The sequence below is a fragment of the Oncorhynchus masou genome, chromosome 23, assembly GCF_036934945.1.
Source record: "Oncorhynchus masou masou isolate Uvic2021 chromosome 23, UVic_Omas_1.1, whole genome shotgun sequence".
In the NCBI taxonomy this organism is placed as follows: domain Eukaryota; kingdom Metazoa; phylum Chordata; class Actinopteri; order Salmoniformes; family Salmonidae; genus Oncorhynchus; species Oncorhynchus masou.
In genome coordinates this window covers 64319665-64336756 of record NC_088234.1, presented here as the reverse complement: position 1 = coordinate 64336756, position 17092 = coordinate 64319665, and the positions used below count along the sequence as shown (strand labels likewise).

At 40.1% G+C, this 17092-nt stretch overlaps 1 protein-coding gene and 1 long non-coding RNA gene across 2 annotated transcripts; both read right to left on the bottom strand.

Moving 5' to 3' along the window:
• Positions 1 to 2999: 2999 nt before the first annotated feature.
• Positions 3000 to 8743, bottom strand: LOC135510141 (uncharacterized). The gene is made up of 8 exons (XM_064930920.1): positions 8422 to 8743; positions 8141 to 8252; positions 7623 to 7711; positions 7376 to 7416; positions 7031 to 7096; positions 3731 to 3814; positions 3416 to 3475; positions 3000 to 3023 (listed from the first exon to the last, which is right to left on the bottom strand). Exons 1-8 carry the CDS (start codon positions 8663 to 8665, stop codon positions 3000 to 3002), a joined length of 720 nt encoding a protein of 239 aa, XP_064786992.1. The 5' UTR covers positions 8666 to 8743.
• Positions 8744 to 12046: 3303 nt separating this feature from the next.
• Positions 12047 to 14135, bottom strand: LOC135510060 (uncharacterized). Its single transcript, XR_010451060.1, has 3 exons — positions 13910 to 14135; positions 13624 to 13701; positions 12047 to 13365 (listed from the first exon to the last, which is right to left on the bottom strand). It is a non-coding gene; the product is annotated as an uncharacterized LOC135510060 (long non-coding RNA).
• Between the last annotated feature and the right edge of the window lie 2957 nt (positions 14136 to 17092).

The following is a 17092-nucleotide window of genomic DNA, read 5'->3' as shown; positions in this document are numbered from 1 at the left end:
TGGATGAAGCTATTCATTTGGCATTGGGGAAAACAAGAGATGAACTGCTACAAAAAGACCCACTAGAGCTAAATAACATTCTGGAATGTTCACCACCACATACACTTTGAACTTGCAAAAAATGGTTGATGCTGTCAAGAAATATTTTATCATCGGACCCAGCTTTGCCAGCTGAATTTAAGAATCCACCACTTATTGTATATAGGAGAGGTCGCAATTTCCGAGATAAATTGGTCCATGCCAACTCCCAGCCACAAAAGAAAATCAGCCAGGCTCTTTTACGCCCTCTACCGAATGGTTGCTATAAATGCAGAGGTTGCGCACAGTGCAACAATATGTTGAAGTGTGAATATTTCTGCCACCCACACACAGGAAAACGGTTCCAAATAAATGACATTATTACGTGTTCCACCACCCATGTTATTTACATTATTAAATGTCCATGTGGGCTCTGTTATGTCGGTAAAACCTCTCGTTCTTTCTAACAGAGAATCTGTGAGCTTAAAAATTCAATCAGGAGAAACGACAGGGATTATCCAGTCGCAGTACATTTGAATGACCTAAAACATGACATTTCTACCTTTATATTTTGTGGCAGAGGGAAAGTTAAGATATCAGACAGGGAAGGTGATATAAATAATACTCTGAGCAAACATTATTTCCTAAAGGTCTTATTGATGAAATACCTATGTATGTTATGTTGTTAATGTGAACATGAATTATGTCCCTATTTCAGATTCCTCTGACCTTTTTCTTGCGCTGTACCCAATGATTGATGAAAATTATCTTTTTGCAGATGCATGGTAACAGTTGAATCAATTTGAAAAAATAAGAAACCAGCACACTGCCCTAAAATGTTTCTTATTTTTCACATTGATTCAACTGCATGCACCTGCAAAAAAGACAACTCAGATGTGCGAGTGCCTTTTGAATTTTCAAATGAGGAAATAGGAAGTTCTGATGAGCACGTAATTTCAGCATTTGATAGTTGTCACTAGCTTCCATAGCCACAAAGTCATAAAGCCCGCCCATTTCTACAATTAATCTTCTTAAAATTGCATTTTAAACCTATCTTTAACCCTAACCTAACCACACTGTTAACCTTATCCCTAACCTTAAATAGCATGCTGACTTTGTGGCTGTGGAATCTGACTTTGTGGCTGTGGAATCTGACTTTGTGGCTGTGGAATCTGACTTTGTGGCTGTGGAATCTGACTTTGTGGCTGTGGAATCTGACTTTGTGGCTGTGGAATCTGACTTTGTGGCTGTGGAATCTGACTTTGTGGCTGTGGAATCTGACTTTGTGGCTGTGGAATCTGACTCTGTGGCTGTGGAATCTGACTTTGTGGCTGTGGAATCTGACTCTGTGGCTATGGAAGCTAATGGAATCTGCTTATCATGGTCAGCCCACGACGCCGGGTCTGGGACGAGCTCAACCCCAGCCTTTACATTGCCCACGACTCCGGGTCTGGGACGAGCTCAACCCCAGCCTTTACATTGCACCTCCTACAGAAACAATGCATTTCAATTTTTTTTTAAACAATACATTCAAAATTACAAATAATATTCAAAATTACAAATAATATTCAAAATAACATAATAAAAGATGCAATACATTAATCAAAGTAAATGTTGATGGATACCAACTTAGGGTACTTAAACAGTAACCTATGATAAATGCCCCACTGTTAATAACCCCCTCCCTCATACTTTAACAGATTTGGTTTGAACCCTGGGAACTCCTTTACATTTGTCCTTCAACTCTCCACTTGGGTTAATCATTTATTTTGGGCAGACAAAGACCAGGACACGTGAGTTTTCAATGGCGACCACAAACAGTTGTGATTTTGTATATAGGTTTATAACTTTTATGAAACAGCACAGTTGGAAAATATATGGCAAATATAAATCAACACTGAGATAGATGGGAGGGGTAGAGGGGAAGGATAGGGGGAGGGGTAGAGGGGAGGGGTAGAGGGGAAGGGTAGAGGGGAGGGGTAGAGGGGAGGGATAGAGGGGAGGGGTAGAGGGGAAGGATAGAGGGGAGGGGTAGAAGGGAAGGGTAGAGGGGAGGGGTAGAGGGGAAGGATAGAGGGGAGGGGTAGAGGGGAGGGATAGAGGGGAGGGGTTGAGGGGAGGGGTAGAGGGGGAGGGGTAGAGGGGAGGGGGTGAGGGGAGGGGTAGAGGGAAGGGATAGAGGGGAGGGGTAGAGTAGAGGGGAGCTAAAGGACTAAAAACAAACAAAATACAACTAATGTCAAATATACTGTGTCAGTAAAATGTATATAGTATGTAAAAGCTGGATATAGAAGCATAAGTGTTGTTGTCCATTTGTAAAAAAAAATATATATATATATATATATATATATATATATATATATATATATATATATATATATATATATATATATATATATATATACAGTACTGTATATATTTACAAAATAATGTATGGGGGATTGAAAGACAATTACCCCCATACCTAAAAAAAAAATAAGTAAAATGATTCCCAATAAATATATAATGATTTGCAAAAAAAAATGTCTGTGTAATTCCTCCAAAAAGTTGCTATAAATAGATGTAACAATTACATTAAAAAAATCAATATCCATTGTTTAATATATATAGTACATTTTATTATTGCAGTACAGTAGTTATTATACATAGTAGCTGTCTATACTATGATCTTAATACACGTTTGATCATGATTAGTTACAGGCATAGGACATTAAACTAGATCAATAAGATCATGATGTAAGAAATAAGAGACAAGGGGAAAGGTGGTGGAACATAACTAATAACAGAAATGTGATGATAATCACAACAAACACAGCAGACTGTCTTCAGTAGTTTATTACACTAAAGGATAGAGGGGTCTTTCTGGGGTGGGTCAAGAGGTATGACAGAATCATATTGGAGGCAGATAGATGTTGTGACACAGGAGAGGGGAGTGTTCTGTCCTTCCAGTAAAATGACAAGATCAAGGTCTTCTCTGTCAGTCACTGTTGTGCTGCTTCCCTCTGCTGGAGAGGAAGTGAAACATTCAGTCACAATCTCCATTGTGACGTTTCCACTAGATACAGATCTAGGATCAGCTTCCCCTTCCTCCTATCCAAACCTTAATCTTCAGTGGGATTTAAAAAGGAAATCTGACCCAAGATCAGCATCGAGGGGCAACGTCACCCTAAACCCAGGTGCAGTCCACACTGTAATGTTATGGATACACACTGATAACAATAGTTTAGCTGATCACAATGTGATGATAATTTTACATGCAGCAAAATAAAATGACGAAGAAAGATTTTTGTGGTTAAAGAGTGATGTTTAGTACACATAGTAATGTGGTGTTGTTTGTATCTTTGTTGAGAGATCAGCATCATCTGGTACAACAGACAGAGGAGACACCAACACTGACCTGTTTGGTCACCTGTAGAGCTAGTGAGCTGTAGACCACATTATCATCTGGTTCTGCTGACTACAGAGGAGGAACAGGTAGAGAGGTGAACAGGGACAGTTCTGTCATGATGGAGATACACTATAAAACACACCTCTCTGTGAAATTACAAGTGTAGACAGTTATAATTGTGATATGTAACATAAAGGTGATTTATTAGGCCTACAGCTATAATGGTGATGTAACCATGACTATATTAACACTGAGGAAACAATCACCTACTGTTGTTTCTGATAACATAATACCAGCTGTGGAGAATCAGTAGAACAGCTTTACCTTTGTCTGTCCTTTTAGTTGGGCCTTGTGCTGGAGGATGACAGTGCTGTATGTGACATCATCCTCAGCTTCAGGAAATGGATCCTGTTGGTAGAGAGAAGCCCAAGTAACAAAAATGTGTTATACTGTTATAGTGTACATTTACCTATTGCTTGTTCCAATACAGAAAGTGATAGTGGAAATACAATTGTTTTCTAAACAGATGCACATTTGCTAAGGCTATGCCGTTTTATGAGTAACAGCAATAATGTTGTCTACGAGTCGAGATGCTTGTGGCCATATGTTGACCTTCTCTGCTGTCCTGAACTGATCAGGCATCGCAGTGCTGTATATCACATCATGGCGTCTCTCTGGGTTTGGCCTCTGAGAAATGGACAGCACAGAAGGTAAACACATGGCTACATGCATTGGAAGAGACCCGGAACTTCAGATGCTCAGCTCACTTCGCTCACCCTAGAGGAGGAGATCAACCATTTTCAGGCCCAGGGACATGGACTAGTCTGTGGCAACCTAAATGCCAGAACTAGACAAGAAGCCCTCAGCACGCAGGTGGAGAAAACACCTACTTGGAGGTGACAGCATTCCCTCCCCCATATGTCCCCCTAGACACAACTACGACAACATAACCAACCAAAATGGGTCACATTTCTTGCAATTCTGTCGGACAACGGGAATGTACATAGTCAATGGTAGGTTTCGAGGGGACTCCTACGGTATTTACACCTATAGCTCATCTCTTGACAGTAGTGCCTATCAGATCACAGCAAAATCACACTCTACTCGAACAGGGCTGAGCTCAATCATGAGGCATCAAATCAAATCAAATCAAATTTTATTTGTCACATACACATGGTTAGCAGATGTTAATGCGAGTGTAGCGAAAAGCTTGTGCCGAAGGACCTGAATAATATTAAGAAATGCTTTAGATGGAAGGAAAGTATTGTGGAAATCTACCAAAAAACAATTAGGCAAGACAAATTCAATCCCTTCTCAACAATTTCCTGGACAAAAATACACTACAGAACAAGAATGTACCGAGCAAATGTCAAATTGGCTTTTTACCAAATTACGGTATGACAGACAACGTATTTACCCTGTACACCCTAATCGACAAACAAACAAACCAAAACAAAGACAAATTCTTCTTCAAATTCTTGTTGGTTTCAAAAAAGCTTTTTTTTTTTAAATCAATTTGTCATGAGGGCCTGCTGTACAAAGTGAAGGAAAGTGGTGTTGCGTGAAAAAAATGATGTAAAATCCATGTACAAAAAACCACACATTTCTTCCACAGGGCCGGGGGGTGAGACAGGGATGCAGCTTAAGCCCCATCCTCTTCAACAGATATATCAATGAATTGGCGAGGGCACGAGAACAGTCTGCAACACCCGGACTCACTCTACTTGAATCTGAAGTCAAATGTCTACTGTTTGCTGATGATCTGGTGCTTCTGTCCTCAACCACAGAGGGCCTACAGCAGCACCTAGATTTTCTGCACAGATTCTGTCAGACCTGGGCCCTGATAATAAATCTCAGTAAGACAACAAATAATGGAGTTCCAAAAAAAGTCCAGTTGACAGTTGACAGGACAGCAAATACAAATTCCATCTTGACACCGTTGCCCTAGAGCACCCAAACTATACATACCTTGGCCTAAACATCAGCACCACAGTAACTCCCAGAAAGCTGTTAACGATCTTAGAGACAAGGCAAGAAGGGCCTTCTATGCCATCAAAAGGAACATAAAATTAGACATAACAATTAGGATCTAGCTAAAAGTACTTGAATCAGTTATAGAGCCTTTCGTTGTTGTAAATTCTGGGGTCTGCTCACCAACCAAAAATTCACACAATGGGACAGACATCAGATTGCAAGAATATCTTCTGTGTACAACACAAAACACCAAATAATGCATGCTGAGCAGAATTAGGCCGATACTGTTAATTATCAAAATCCAGAAAAGAGACTATAAATTCTACAACTACCTAAAAGGAAGCGATTCCCAAACCTTCCATAACAAAGCCATCACTAAAGAAATATTTGACTATGTACAGACTCAGTGAGCAAAGCCTTGCTATTGAGAAAGGCCGCTAAAGGCAGACCTGGCTCTCAAGACAAGACGGGCTATGTGCATACTGCCCACAAATGATATGGAAACTGAGCTGCATTTCCTAACCTCCTGTCAAATGTATGACAATATTAGAGACACATATTTCCCTCAAGTTACACAGATCCACAAAGGATGTATTTCGTTTGTTTTGTTTGATAAGCTGCCATATCTACTGGGTGAAATACCAGTGTGCCATCACAGCGGCAACATTTGTGACCTGTTGCCACAAGAAAAGGTCAAACTGTGAAGAACAAACACCATTGTAAATACAACCCATATTTATGTTTATTATTTTCAATTTTTTACTTTTTGTACAATTTGCACATCGTTACAACACTGTATACAGCCACCACATGACATTTGAAATGTCTTTATTCTTTTGGAACTTCTGTTAATGTAACGTCTACTGTAATTTATTATCTATTTCATTTACTTTGGCATTGCTAACATATGTTTCCCATTGCAATAAAGCCCTTTGAATTCAAGAGAGAGAGAGAGAGAGAGGGAGAGAGGGGGTGGAGAAAGAGGGAGAGAGAGTACACACTCACACTTCAGAGATGGAGGAGAAAGAGAGAGAGAGAGAGAGAGAGAGAGAGAGAAAGAGAGAGAGAGGGAGAGAGAGAGAGAAAGAAAGAGGGAGAGAGAGAGTACCCCAGCTCACACTTCAGAGATGGAGGAGAAAGAGAGAGAGAGAGAGAGAGAGAGAGAAAGAGAGAGAGAGAGAGAGAGGGAGAGAGAGAGAGAAAGAAAGAGGGAGAGAGAGAGTACCCCAGCTCACACTTCAGAGATGGAGGAGAGAGAGAGAAAGAGAGAGAAAATGAGAGAGAAAGAGAGAGAGAGAGAGAGAGAAAGAACGACAGAGAAAGAGAGGGAGAGAGAGGATGAGAGAGTGAGAAAGAGAGAGAGAGAGAGAGAGAGAGGAGAGTGAGAGAAAGAGAGAGAGAGAGAGAGAGGAGGAGAGAGAGAAAGAGAGAGAGAGAGAGAGAGGAGAGAGAGAGAAAAAGAGAGAGAGAGAGAGAGAGAGAGAGAGGAGGAGAGAGAGAGAAAGAGAGCGAGAAAGAGAGGGAGAGAGAGAGAGAGAGAGAGAGAGAGAGAGAGAGAGAGAGAGAGAACCCCAGCTCACTGCGAAGATGGAGTGACTGGTACTAGTCCAAGATCTCCACAGACCAAAACCAGGTTTATTCAGTTTGTACCTGCTGTGCTGTTTCTCTGGTGTGGGTCACTGTGCTGTATGTAATGTCCTGCTCAGGGTCAGCAGACTGCAAAGAAATAAATAGCAAAGAGAAACAGGACTTGTCTATTTTCCACCTAAACCACAGTTTGTTTCCAATGATATGATGCAGTCAGGTGTATATTTAGTGAACTGACAGTATTCACAGCATTTTTCAACATCATGAGCATTGTAAGAGCTTGGGTTCAGTTAGAATATGGGACCTTTTATATCAACTCATTGATGATCAACTGAAGAAGTAACGCTGGAGTCAAATGGCAGATTTACAGATGGTTGAAAATAATAAAATTAAAGAAGTGTATCATACCACTGAGTTGTTAGTTGTCTGGTCCTTGGCCTTATTGTCCTCTGAAATAAAGAGAGGGAGATGTCAGTTACTTCTGAGTTTGTTATAGTACAATAATACCTCTGAATGGATTTCTTAAAGACAATTCCTCCAAGTATTTTCTGTCATTCAAGATGAATCACAGGCAAGAAATATACTGTTGGTCACAATACATTTAGTATTTTCTAAACTATTCTCCTTTTTATATTCACATAAAATGACTACTTACTAGGCCTTCTCCACATCTTCCATGTTACTAGGATACCAGCTGTCACCACCACCAACATGCCCATAGAGATGAGTAGGACTTTCACGGACCTGATGACAACTTGAATTAATAATACAATTAAAATAGATCATTATAAATTGATCATTTGTGAAAAGGTACAAACTTGTATGATAAGTGGAACAATTATTTATCTATTCACATGTGTGGAGGTCGACCATGCAAATGAAGAGATGATGTGATTATTATTGAGATTATTACTATACAAATAATGTTTTTTTTCGTGTGTGCAACTTGTCCTTGCAAATGAGTGAGAATAACACCAACATTACTGCTACTTCTCACAAGGCAACTACAGAGATGTTCTACCCAGGAGGGAGTGGTAACAGTCTCTATATGCATTTAGGGAGGGTGTTTGGTTAGCATTAACTGTTGTAGTGTATGATTGAATTGTAATGTTTCTCTGAGTTCATATTATCTAACAACATGTGGGATAAAACATCTGAAGGAGTGATAATAACCTCTGGTGGACTTCCTCCATGTTCCCCTCAGCTCCTTGACTTGTGTTGTCAGTCTGAACAGGCTCAGCAGTTGGAGAGGCAGAGGGTTGTGGAGGGGTTGGATCTTGGGTTGCTGTGAGGTAAAACAACAATATCATCAATGAAGTTAATGGTAAACCAGATAGTCAGGTTGTATAGCAACATCACATTCATAGTTCATATTACAATTAGTTCCAGATGATACCAGTGGATAAAACAAAGTGAATCATATTGATCATAAAGTATGTGATTGATCTACTAACTTGAGGTCATCTTAGAGGTTCTCTGTGTTGCAGTTTGTTGACAGACAGTGATGTGAACAGGCATCTCTAGTTTTCCAACTCTACACCAATACCAGTCAGTGTTCTCCATCTTCAGTCCACTCATAGTCACTGTTAAGGCTTTTCTGTTGTTGGCATCACTAGTCCAGATTAATGCCACTGATGTTCCATTTAAAGTCCCAGAATTCCCACTCACACAATCACCACCCATCCTGCACCACTTCATATCTCCAGAATTACTATAGTAGCAACGGACAGTGACACTCCCTCCTTCTACTCCAGAAACCTTCTGTTGATCCACATAGAGTTCTGGAGTACCTGAACACAGAGGTACAGACACCATAGAAAGACCTCAGCAGCAGACCTTTATTTCTAGCAGGTGTATGACCTTTACACATAGTGTTACTAGGTGATATGGTGCTGCTTGTGGTAGACAACGTTGAAAGACACAATACAGACAGCAGACTTGAAACAAAGTTTACACCAACATCTACATATAGAAAACATAAAATAGACATATACAGTGGGGCAAAAAAGTATTTAGTCAGCCACCAATTGTGCAACTTCTCCCACTTAAAAAGTTGAGAGAGCGTTTTCTGTAAGTCTTCACAAGGTTTTCACACACTGTTGCTGGTATTTTGGCCCATTCCTCCATGCAGATCTCCTCTCGAGCAGTGATGTTTTGGGGCTGTTGCTGGGCAACACGTACTTTCAACTCCCTCCAAAGATTTTATATGGGGTTGAGATCTGGAGACTGGCGAGGCCACTCCAGGACATTGAAATGCTTCTTACGAAGCCACGCCTTCGTTGCCCGGGCGGTGTGTTTGGGATCATTGTCATGCTGAAAGACCCAGCCACATTTCATCTTCAATGCCCTTGCTGATGGAAGGAGGTTTTCACTCAAAATCTCACGATACATGGCCCCAATCATTCTTTCCTTTACACGGATCAGTCGTCCTGGTCCCTTTGCAGAAAAACAGCCCCAAAGCATGATGTTTCCACCCCCATGCTTCACAGTAGGTATGGTGTTCTTTGGATGCAACTCAGCATTCTTTGTCCTCCAAACACGACAAGTTGAGCAACTCAGCATTCTTTGTCCTCCAAACACGACAAGTTGAGTTTTTACCAAAAAGTTCTATTTTGGTTTCATCTGACGATATGACATTCTACCAATCTTCTTCTGGATCATCCAAATTCTCTCTTGCAAACTTCAGACGGGCCTGGACATGTACTGGCTTAAGCAGGGGGACACGTCTGGCACTGCAGGATTTGAGTCCCTGGCGGCGTAGTGTGTTGCTTATGGTAGGCTTTGTTACTTTGGTCCCAGCTCTCTGTAGGTCATTCACTAGGTCCCCCCGTGTGGTTCTGGGATTTTTGCTCACCGTTCTTGTGATCATTTTGACCCCACGGGGTGAGATCTTGCGTGGAGCCAGATCGAGGGAGATTATCAGTGGTCTTGTATGTCTTCCATTTGCTAATAATTGCTCCCACAGTTGATTTCTTCAAACCAAGCTGCTTACCTATTGCAGATTCAGTCTTCCCAGCCTGGTGCAGGTCTACAATTTTGTTTCTGGTGTCCTTTGACAGCTCTTTGGTCTTGGCCATAGTGGAGTTTGGAGTGTGACAGTTTGAGGTTGTGGACAGGTGTCTTTTATACTGATAACAAGTTCAAACAGGTGCCATTAATACAGGTAACGAGTGAGGACAGAGGAGCCTCTTAAAGAAGAAGTTACAGGTCTGTGAGAGACAAAAATCTTGCTTGTTTGTAGGTGACCTAATACTTATTTTCCACCATAATTTGCAAATAAATTCATTAAAAATCCTACAATGTGATTTTCTGGATTTTTTTTCTCATTTTGTCTGTCATAGTTGAAGTGTACCTATGATGAAAATTGCAGGCCTCTCTCATCTTTTTAAGTGGGAGAACGTGCACAATTGGTGGCTGACTAAATACTTTTTTGCCCCACTGTACCTACATTCCTCAGGTCAACTTGAGCAATAATGGTAATACCAGATACGAGACACGGAACTTGTTACAAGGAAATGAAACGAGAACACCAGTCATGTAGTTTGTGAAAGCTGGTATTTTCGGAGAGTCTGATCCTTACTGAGAACTACCTATTCTACTTTACTGAATTGTAAGAGTTGCAGGGATCTTACCTGGAGTGACAGATAGGTAGAGCAGTTGTATCATGCTATCTTGTCCTCCATTGATCTCCACAACACACCTGTAAGTATTAGAGTCGTCTGGCTCCAGATCAGTCATGATCACAGTGAAGACTTTCTGGGTGATGTCATCAGAGATTGACGCCCTATCAGTGCTCTTAGGATGGTCAGTGCGTACTACAGAGGAGCAATGAGTCCAACCATACCCTTTACACCAGTACTTCACGTGGTTTATGTAATACTGATCATAGCTACATGGGATGGTGATGGAGCCTCCTGTCTGCACAGACACATGCCTCCCTGTGAACATATCAACACAAAACACATTTAGGTTGGAATACAATACAATCTGCACTGCAGAAAACAAAACCCCATTGCTTGTAAACTATAAAACAGCTTTTTAATGATTGAGCTTTATTACACAGTGTTTACGGTGATTTGACCCACTGGACTTCAGCCCTTCATATAAACATGTTTCACATACCTGCTGAGACTCTGTAGAAGATGATGAAGAGGAGGAGGGGGAAGGAGAGATGGTTAGCCATGTGAGGGTTTCAGTCTGCATGTAATATTAAATGGTACCTGAGCACAAATGTGTGTCAAGGACCAAGGCACCAGCCAGAATGACTCTACCTCCCAATGTTAGTACACTGTCTAACTCTCTTCCTGCTTCTGTTTGTGTGGACATGCCCCCCTCAGTGGCAGCCAGCAACTATTGCATCATATGGACTAATTTAACCTAAAACTAAACCTAAAATATATTTCAGCTTTCTCTAAGGGTTTTGGGACCAAGAATCACTACTATCCTCATACTACTCTCTACTGGAACATAGGTCACTAATGACTACAAAGATTTGATAATTGGGCATCTTGCACCATATTTCCATTGGCAAAATTCTATATTTCACTATATATGAAACTATATGATAAATGTCCTGCATATGCTAAAAAGTGTAGTGATGGTACAAGACCAAGACCTCCATAGACTCTCACTTTAAACCAGGTTCATGGTTCAGGGTCCTCTGGACCACAACCCAGTCTGATGTGGTTTTACGTTCCACGAGAACAGACTCTTTCTCTCTCCCCCTCTAAACAGGAAATGAACCCTGGTCATGTACAGCTCATAACTACAGATGTCCTCCAAGTGAAGGTGGTAAAGTTAGCTCAGGAAGCTGCATTACCAGAATGCTGCAAGTTTCAGCTAAACTCATTCCATGATGTCACGTTAAATGCTGAGCTGTACGTTCTGTTATTGGCTCCAACACAGCAAACCTCTTCAGATACATCAGAATTGAACTCTCAAACCTACAGACCACAGTGCTCACATTATGTTTTGACAAATTATCTTGAGAATAATAAAATATCTTTGAAAATGTTTATTACAGTTTTTTTAATTGCTTTGGTACTATTTTCACACTTGTGGAAACATTTCACAACTTTTAGTACAAAACAGATCCTCAAAAAGGACACACAAAATCACTCAGTAACTTTTTCCACCAAACCTAATCAGTATTTAATCTATAAACACCTTTCATATAAAGTAATTGCCCCTCACAATGCAATGCTCACAATACTTTTCATATGATTCTCTTCTCACTTGTTGAAATACATTTGGTAATCCAACGGTGCTTAATGGTTAATCACTTAACCGTTTGGTAAACATATCGTTTTTAAACTGGTTTGTCTACTATATATGGATTTTGAGAAATACTTAAATAAAATATGTTTGTATAGTATAAACATCGAAATGACATGTATAATACATAAAGCCAAGAGTGTGCAAAGCTGTCCTCAAGTTAAAGGGTGGCTACATTGAAGAATCTAAAATCTAAAATATAGTTTGATTTGTTTGACACTTTTTTGGTTAATAAATGATTCCATGTGTGTTATTTCATAGTTCTGATGTCTTCACTATTATTCTACAATGTATAAAATAGTAAAACTAAAGAACAACTCTTGACTGAGTCGGTGTTGTAAAACCTGACCGGTAGTGTATGGAAATAAGGTAAACCTGTTTTTGTTTTGTCGTAATGGGGTAGTGTGTGTAGATTGATTAGGTTGTGATTTTGAATTCATTATGCATGGTTTATGAATGTGTTATGACGTCCTTACCCTTCATAATAAAGTGTTTCTGTTGTCCACAGTGTAACAATGTATACCTACAATATAAACCCATTCCATATTTACATTGTGTCTGCCTGTATGTATAACCATGTAAATACATTGTATTTAGAGCCTTAAAACAGTCTCCCCCAAATCAATAGCTACATAGCTGTGTCATACTGAACAAATAAACCAAAGGATGATGGCATGTGACCTGGAAGTATTACTATAGTGCATAAAATACAAGCCCAAGTTGTACTCTCTAAGTCAGCTCTCTATGATGATCAAACACAGTGTGATTGAGGAGAGGTATGGAGGGCTAACCTGTGGTGACTGACAGGTGCAAGTATGTACTTTGATCTCGTCCTGCAGTCTCCACAGCACACCAGTAATACCCAGAGTCCTCTGGCTGCAGATCAGTCATGTTAACAGAGAAGATTCTTCGGGTGACATCATCAGAGATGGACACTGTCCCAGATATCTTTGTTTGGTCCGTGCGTACAAGAGCAGAACAAGAATTCCAGTAATCTCCTTGACACCAGTATTTGACATATTGTATGTATCTCTGATCATAGCGACATGGGATGGTGATGTAGTTTCCTGTCTTCACAGACACCTTACTCACAGTTGACACACCGTACGCTCCTGCCTGAGTACCTGCAGACACAGCAACAGAAAACACTTTTAGACTCCTTCCGGTCGACTGATAAGGTAATCTACCAATTACCCATTCAGGTCACCAGTAGGAGTGAGAAGTGCACAACATGGCTGGTATGGCCGGGATGAGTGTGGGCTCAATATATAAGCTAGCTAATATTTTGTATTCAGGGTTTCAGCATAGCCAGTACCTGACTTCAAGCAGCAGTGCACAGAAACATGAGACTTTATCAATTCATAAAAATATTTTACCAGTACCTGAGAGTCTGGAGAAGCTGAGGAGGAGGAGGGAGAGATGAGGAGCCATGTGTAGTTTGTGTTTCTGTGTGGTACAAACTGTACACAAATGTATGTGTCAAGGGAAGAGGCACCAACGACAATGTCTCCTATACACATCACTGTCTGTACCCTTCTTTCTGCTTCTGTTTAAGTGAACATGCCCCTGATTGGCTGGTAACAATACATTCTGTGGATCAGTCAATACAACTGATATGATTTGATTTATTCAAATAAATTAATTTCAATTCTTTATTTATGTACTTACTTGATGTATTTTTTCCCCAATAAAGTTAGACCAATATCTCCACAGACCAGACTTCAAATCAGCTTCAAAGTAAACCAATGATTAGATCTACCACGATACAGTCTGCGATTTTAAGGTGGTTACACAAAATTCAGATACGAAGCCTCTCTGTCTTAAAAGACTAAACAGGAATAGAAAAAGAAACAATAAACATTGTCTGTGTCGAGGAAATAAACCCTGGTCATAGATACATCTCAAAACCACATTGTCCTGAAAGGTAGCTCATCAGCAGTAGCTCAGGAAGCTGCTGTACCACAAGACTACAGGTTTCAGGTTAACTCATTACATTACATGTTGATAAAAGACAGTTTAGCTAAACTGTTGGGTTGGTTGACCCTGCACTACTAGAGTGGAGGCAGCGGGTGGTGTGGAGTTACTATTGGTTTATTTGACAAAAAGTTAGTTTGAGACGATGCCCATATGTCTTTGTGGATGCTCATTTTTCTTGGTCGCTTATTAATGAGCCCCCCCCCTAAATAAATCAATATATCAAACAATATATTTTTTGTGTGATTTCTTTTTTTTCCGTCAACATTTCCATCGCAACTTAAAATCGAATTTAGTAGGTGCTAGGACCTGGGGGAGGCTGCTGGCGCTCTAGTGACTGTTATTCTTCACAAATTCGTTGTTGACCAATACAGCCTCATCAGTATGTATAATGTAGCTAGTTTGACCATATCGTCAATGTTAAGTAAGCTAAACTCTTATTGGTTGAAGAATTGTTCCAAACAAATCAGCAAAAAACACAAGAATGAAACAAAGTCATATTTCCAACACCACAATTTTGTTCAGATTAGATGTGGAGAGTCTATATACCAGTATTCCCTGTACAGGGGCTGGCAGCCTTAGCTCACTACTTGAGAGACAGAGCTACTAACGAATATCCACCAACAAACTTTATTCTAGAGCTGAATATGTTTTGACGTACAGCTATTTCAGGTTTGATGATGAATACCACCTACAAAGGAATGGAACGTTGATGGGCTTCACATTCGCTCCGAGACATGCTAACCTTTATGTGGGTCTTTTTGAAGAACATTTTGTTGATAATGAAAACAAAAATCCATTTTTGAATAAAGTCCTGAAGTGGTATCGATATATTGACAGCATGTTTTTGCCTATGAGGAGGAATGGGAAAGGAGCTGTCGGACTTTATGGCATTACTCAATGATATTGACCACAATCTCAAATTCACTATTGAATGTGACACTAAACATTACCTCAACATGTTCATTACCTCGATATGTGGATTGAGAAATGGAATGGAACCCTGTTTACCACTCTGTATAGAACAGAAACGGACAGAAATAATATATTACAGGGGGACAGTTTCCAACCTGAGCCATTAAAAAGAGGACTTCCAAGAAGCCAGTTTTTCAGACTGTGCAGTAAATGTCACTCCACAGAGGATTATCTAGAGAAAGCAGCGGAGATGTGTGATAGGTTTCTAAGAAGAGGCTACTCTCCACAAAGTGTGGATGAAGCTATTCATTTGGCATTGGGGAAAACAAGAGATGAACTGCTACAAAAAGACCCACTAGAGCTAAATAACATTCTGGAATGTTCACCACCACATACACTTTGAACTTGCAAAAAATGGTTGATGCTGTCAAGAAATGTTTTATCATCGGACCCAGCTTTGCCAGCTGAATTTAAGAATCCACCATTTATTGTATATAGGAGAGGTCGCAATTTACGAGATAAATTGGTCCATGCCAACTACCAGCCACAAAAGAAAATCAGCCAGGCTCTTTTACGCCCTCTACCGAATGGTTGCTATAAATGCAGAGGTTGCGCACAGTGCAACAATATGTTGAAGTGTGAATATTTCTGCCACCCACACACAGGAAAACGGTTCCAAATAAATGACATTATTACGTGTTCCACCACCCATGTTATTTACATTATTAAATGTCCATGTGGGCTCTGTTATGTCGGTAAAACCTCTCGTTCTCTCTAACAGAGAATCTGTGAGCTTAAAAATTCAATCAGGAGAAACGACAGGGATTATCCAGTCGCAGTACATTTGAATGACCTAAAACATGACATTTCTACCTTTATATTTTGTGGCAGAGGGAAAGTTAAGATATCAGACAGGGAAGGTGCTATAAATAATACTCTGAGCAAACATTATTTCCTAAAGGTCTTATTGATGAAATACCTATGTATGTTATGTTGTTAATGTGAACATGAATTATGTCCCTATTTCAGATTCCTCTGACCTTTTTCTTGCGCTGTACCCAATGATTGATGAAAATTATCTTTTTGCAGATGCATGGTAACAGTTGAATCAATTTGAAAAAATAAGAAACCAGCACACTGCCCTAAAATTTTTCTTATTTTTCACATTGATTCAACTGCATGCACCTGCAAAAAAGACAACTCAGATGTGCGAGTCCTTTTGAATTTTCAAATGAGGAAATAGGAAGTTCTGATGAGCACGTAATTTCAGCATTTGATAGTTGTCACTAGCTTCCATAGCCACAAAGTCATAAAGCCCGCCCATTTCTACAATTAATCTTCTTAAAATTGCATTTTAAACCTATCTTTAACCCTAACCTAACCACACTGTTAACCTTATCCCTAACCTTAAATAGCATGCTGACTTTGTGGCTGTGGAATCTGACTTTGTGGCTGTGGAATCTGACTTTGTGGCTGTGGAATCTGACTTTGTGGCTGTGGAATCTGACTCTGTGGCTGGGGAATCTGACTTTGTGGCTGTGGAATCTGACTCTGTGGCTGTGGAATCTGACTTTGTGGCTGTGGAATCTGACTTTGTGGCTGTGGAATCTGACTTTGTGGCTGTGGAATCTGACTTTGTGGCTGTGGAATCTGACTCTGTGGCTATGGAAGCTAATGGAATCTGCTTATCATGGTCAGCCCACGACTCCGGGTCTGGGACGTGCTCAACCCCAGCCTTTAAATTGCTTTAGCACCTCCTACAGAAACAATGCATTTCAATTTAATAAAAAACAATACATTCAAAATTACAAATAATATTCAAAATAACATAATTAAAGGTGCAATACTTTAATCAAAGTAAATGTTGATGGATACCAACTTAGGGAACTTAAACAGTAACCTATGATAAATGCCCCACTGTTAATAACCCCCTCCCTCAACAGATTTGGTTTGAACCCCGGG

Excerpts from the sequence above, each read along its gene's own strand:
- LOC135510141 (XM_064930920.1), bottom strand. The coding sequence starts at position 8,665 with ATGAAGTGGTGCAGGATGGGTGGTGATTGTGTGAGTGGGAATTCTGGG. Across the intron at positions 3,815-7,030 it reads CCAGAGAAACAGCACAGCAG|GATCCATTTCCTGAAGCTGA; the intron begins GTACAAACTGAA and ends CTCTACCAACAG. Across the intron at positions 3,024-3,415 it reads CTCTACAGGTGACCAAACAG|CAGAGGGAAGCAGCACAACA; the intron begins GTCAGTGTTGGT and ends CTTCCTCTCCAG.